This window comes from Macaca mulatta, chromosome 1, assembly GCF_049350105.2.
Source record: "Macaca mulatta isolate MMU2019108-1 chromosome 1, T2T-MMU8v2.0, whole genome shotgun sequence".
NCBI lineage: Eukaryota > Metazoa > Chordata > Mammalia > Primates > Cercopithecidae > Macaca > Macaca mulatta.
In genome coordinates this window covers 127372480-127377724 of record NC_133406.1, presented here as the reverse complement: position 1 = coordinate 127377724, position 5245 = coordinate 127372480, and the positions used below count along the sequence as shown (strand labels likewise).

Here is a 5245-nt window from a genome sequence, read left to right as displayed (position 1 = left end):
AAAGAAAAAAAATTCTTAAATCAAGAAAACAAATTATTTATTTATTTGAAATGAAAGGCCTCATATTTATTACTGAACCCAGCCAACCAACATGTTCATAACAGATTCAGAGAGGAAAACATGTTGAACTCTCCAGATAGTGGTGACATTTTCAGCTTCAGATGGTAACGTGACTGTGACCTTCAGACAGCATAAATATGTGTGCCATCTTAAGTGCAATTCTTTATAGACCCAGCTTGGTTCTTCTCCAATGTCTCCTTTTGGAGTTGTACCTTATTTTATTACCAGTTTTCATCTGAATCCACTGCGGAATGGAACGATTTTGCTTTTGTTTCTTAGCCAGGAATGGCTTAATCCTGAAGGTCTTGTGAGAAGACATGGCGAGAAGCAGAGTCAAGCACACACCACGATGGCAGAGAAACAAAGAGAGTATTATATTTTATTAATCTTTTTTTTTTTTTTTGAGACAGAGTCTTGCTCTGTCACCCAGGCTAGGGTGCAATGGTACTATCTTGGCTCATTGCAACCTCCACCTCCCGGGTTCAAGCGATTCTCCTACCTCAGCCTCCCAAGTAGCTGGGATTACAGGCGCCCACCACCACACCCAGCTAATTGTTGTATTTTTAGTAGAGACGGGGTTTCACCATGTTCATCAGGCTGGTCTTGGAAGTCCTGACCTCAGGTCATCCACCCCCCTTGGCCTCTCAAAGTACTGGGATTACAGGCATGAGCCACCACACCCGGCCTAGGAAACAAATATTAAAGAACCAGAAATATTTTAAACAAAAAGGCACAAACATTATCCTTGTCAGTTTATTCAGTCTCATGTGATTAATTCTTGTCCTGCCTAGTGTTGGGTTAGCAGTTTCATGAACCCATCAGTTTCCTTAGAGTTCTGGAAATTCTTTTTTTTTTTTTTTTTTGAGACGGAGTCTCGCTCTGTCGCCCAGGCTGGAGTGCAGTGGCCGGACCTCAGCTCACTGCAAGCTCCGCCTCCCGGGTTTACGCCATTCTCCTGCCTCAGCCTCCCGAGTGGCTGGGACTACAGGAGCCCGCCACCTCGCCTGGCTAGTTTTTTGTATTTTTTTAGTAGAGACGGGGTTTCACCGTGTTAGCCAAGATGGTCTCGATCTCCTGACCTCGTGATCCGCCCGTCTCGGCCTCCCAAAGTGCTGGGATTACAGGCTTGAGCCACCGCGCCTGGCCAAGTTCTGGAAATTCTTACCCACTCCAATGGTATAATCTAATAGATATCAGACACCTATACTTGTCAGAGTCCTTTCCATGAATTTCCTTGAAGATGAAACATTTTAGGATTATAGTTGTTTGCAAAAGCTTTCAGGAAAGTATCAGAGTAAAATAGTTAACTGTCTGAGGATAACAAGACTTAAAATGGTCATGGTTAAAAATCTGATGTGAGGCCGGGCGCGGTGGCTCAAGCCTGTAATCCCAGCACTTTGGGAGGCCGAGGCGGGTGGATCACGATGTCAGGAGATCGAGACCATCCTGGCTAACATGATGAAACCCCGTCTCTACTAAAAATACAAAAAAAACTAGCTGGGCGTTGTGGCGGGCGCCTGTAGTCCCAGCTACTCGGAGGCTGAGGCGGGAGAATGGCGTGAACCCGGGAGGCGGAGCTTGCAGTGAGCCGAGATCGCGCCACTGCACTCCAGCCTGGGTGACACAGCGAGACTCTGTCCCAAAAAAAAAAAAAAAAAAAAAAATCTGATGTGAGTTTATTATAATACAATTGACATAGAAAATTCATTATTGGCTGGGCACGGTGGTTCATGCCTGTAATCCTAGCACTTTGGGAGGTCAAGGTGGGAGGATCACCTGAGGTTGGGAGTTTAAGACCATCCTGATTAACATGGAGAAACCCTATCTCTACTAAAAATATAAAATTAGCCGGGTGTGGTGGTGGGCGCCTGTAATCCCAGCTACTCAGGAGGCTGAGGCAAGAGAATCACTTGAACCTGGGAGGTGGAGGTTGTAGTAAGCCGAGATCACACCATTGCACTCCAGCCTGGGCAACAGCGAGATTCTGTCTCAAAACAAAACAAAACAAAACAACACTAGATTTTTTTTTTTTTTTTTGAGACAGAGTTTCACTCTTGTTGCCCAGGCTGGAGTGCAATGGCACAATCTTGGCTCACCGCAACCTCCACCTCCCAGGTTCAAGGGATTCTCCTGCCTCAGCCTCCCTAATAGCTGGGATTATAGGCATGTGCCACCACACCTAACTAATTTTGTATTTTTAGTAGAGATAGGGTTTCTCCATGTTGGTCAGGCTGGTCTCAAACTCCCAAAGTCAGGTGATCCGCCCGCCTCAGCCTCCCAGAGTGCTGGGATTACAGGCATGAGCCACCGTGCCTGGCCAAAACAACACTTGATTTAATAGGATCACAGATAATTACAAAGAAATGTCAAAGTGACTAAACATTTCAAAGGCAAATACAGAAAATTACAGTTTTAAAAAACATTAGCACTTTTTTTTTTTTTTTGAGATGGAGTGTCACTCTATCACCTAGACTGGAGTGCAGTGGCAAGATCTTGGCTCACTGCAAGCTCCGCCTCCCGGGTTCATGCCATTCTCCTGCCTCAGCTACCCCAGCAGCTGGAACTACAGGCGCCCGCCACCACAACTGGCTAATTTTTATGTGTTTTTAGTAGAGACGGGGTTTCACCATGTTAGCCAGGATGGTCTGATCTCCTGACCTCGTGATCCACCTGCCTCGGCCTCCCAGGGTGCTGGGATTACAGGCGTGAGCCACTAAGCCCGGCCACATTAGCAGTTTTAATATTGAGAAGACTAAGTTCTTAAATAATCAAAAGACCTAATACAGGCCAGGCGCGATGGCTCACGACTGTAATTCCAGCACCTTGGGAGGCCGAGGCGGGCAGGTCACCTGAGGTCCAGAGTTCAAGACCAGCCTGACCAACATGGAGAAACCCCATCTCTACTAAAAATAGAAAATTAGCAGGGCGTGTTGGCACATGTCTGTAATCCCAGTTACTCAGGAGGCTGAGGCAGGAGAATCACTTAAACCCGGGAGGTGGAGGTTGCAGTAAGCCGAGACTGCACCATTGCACTCCAGCCTGGGCAACAAGAGTGAAACTCCATCTCCAAACAAAAACAAAAACAAAAACAAAACCCAATACCAGATAACATGAAGCACATGAAATTTTCTTGATAAAACACAGAAGCTCTTCCCCCCCACCCCACACAGATCACTTAAAAGATAAAGAATCCCTTTCACAGTCTCTTATCTACTCCAAGGAAATCCTATTGTTTTAAAAGGCCAAATTTGTCTGGGTGTGGTGGTGCTGTAATCTTAGCACTTTGGAAGATCCAAAGTGGGTTGCCAGAGGTCAGGGGTTTGAGACCAGCCAGGCAAACTTGGCGAAACCTCGTCTCTACACAAAATACAAAAATTAGACAGGCATTTTAACAACCCAATGGGTTCACCTTGCCAGTTGCTTAGATATAGCTGATTTATCAAAACAGGGGAATTGCAACAGAGAAAGAGTAATTCATGCACAGCCAGCTGTGCTGGAGACTGGAGTTTTATTATTACTTAAATCAGTCTCCCAGAGTATTTGGGAATCAGAGTTTTTAAGGATAATTTGGTGGGTGGGGGAAGGCCAGTGAGTTGAGAGTGTTGATTGGTTGAGTCGCAGCTGAAATCTTGGGAAGCTGAAGCCATCCTCTTGTGCCAAGAGTCATTTCCTGGGTGGGAGGCTACAAGATCAGTTGAGCCAGTTTATCTACTCGGTGGTGCCAGTTTATCAGTTAAGTGCCAAGTCTGCAAAACATCTCAAGCACTGATTTTAGGAGCAGTTTAGGGAGGGTCAGAATTTTGTAGCCTCCAGCCGCACGACTCCTAAACCATAATTTCTAATTTCTAATCTTGTGGCTAACTTGTTAATCCTACAAAAGCAGTCTAGTCCCGGCAAGAAAGAGGTTTTGAGAAAGGGCTGTTTTGTTTTAAACTGTAAACTATAAGTTCCTCCCAAAGTTAGTTTAGCCTATGCCCAGGAAGGAACAACAGCTTAAAGACTGGAAGAAAGATGGAGTCAGTTAGTTAGATCTCTCACTGTCTCAGTCGTAATTTTGCAAAGCGCAGTGTCAGCATGGTGGCACGTGCCTGTAGTCTCAGCTACTTTGGGGGCTGAGGTGGGAGGATCACGTGAGCCCAGGAAGTTGAGACTGCAGTGAGCCCTGTTCACACCACTGCACTAGAACCTGGGTGACACAGTGAGATTGTCTCAAAAAAAAAAAAAAAAAGATAAAATTCTAGCTTTGCATCAGTGTAACTTTGACATTAAGATTTATTTTTAAAAACTCCTAGAATAAATCTATTCAATTTCAACTGATTGGACACACCAGATTCTTATTTTTGCTCTCTTGCTCTTCTCAACTTTCTATCTATTCAGTTTTTGCCTTTATTCAATTTCTTCATTCTAAAACAACCTGTGGGCTAAGCGTGGTGGCTCATGCCTGTAATCGCAGCACTTTGGGAGGCCAAGGTGGGCGTGTTACTGGTGGGTCTTTGTTCTTCGAGCTCCCAAGATGGTGGCAGGCTGCTCCCAAGATGGCGGCAAGCCTTCTGTTCTCTGACCTGGAGTTCTTGCCTCACAGATTCCAAGGAATGGAATCTTGGGCCATGTGGTGAGTGTTACAGCTCTATTAGAAGCCGTGGGTCACGGAAGAGAACTGCGGAACCCAGCAACTAGTGTTCAGCTTGGTTAGGACGAACCCAGCACTTAGCTTCGCTGGAACAATGGCGAGTCTCCAGCCCCATTGGGAGTGGCAATGGATGCCTTGCTGGATCAGAAGCGCAGTGGACGCCCTGCCAGATGCAGAGGGGTGGAAGTCAGCTGCGGGTCTGCGATGATGGCGGTCAGCAGTGGTGGATGGCGAGTGAAAGCTCAGCTCGAGCCAGAACAAACATGGACCAGAAGAGTGTGCAGTTGCAAGATTTAATAGAGTGAAAACAGAACTCCCATACAAAGGGAGGGGACAAGGGGGTTTGCCCACTCCTGGTTTGAATGCCTGGGGTTTATTTCCCAATCATTGTCCCTCCCCCTGTGCTTTCAGATAATAGATGATTTGACTATTTCTTTACCTCCTGCTTTTAGCCTAATCTGCATTTTAGTGAACCCTCTTTACTACCTGATTCCTCGGGTGTGAGCTGAGTTACAAGCCTCCTGTTTAAAGGTGGGTGCGGTCACCTTTAAATTC

General features: G+C 46.0%; 1 protein-coding gene across 1 annotated transcript; it reads right to left on the bottom strand.

Annotated features, from left to right (window-relative positions):
- Positions 1 to 223: 223 nt before the first annotated feature.
- LOC107000321 (large ribosomal subunit protein eL39-like) lies at positions 224 to 379 on the bottom strand. Its single transcript, XM_077984940.1, has one exon. It carries the CDS (start codon positions 377 to 379, stop codon positions 224 to 226), a length of 156 nt encoding a protein of 51 aa, XP_077841066.1.
- Positions 380 to 5245: the final 4866 nt, after the last annotated feature.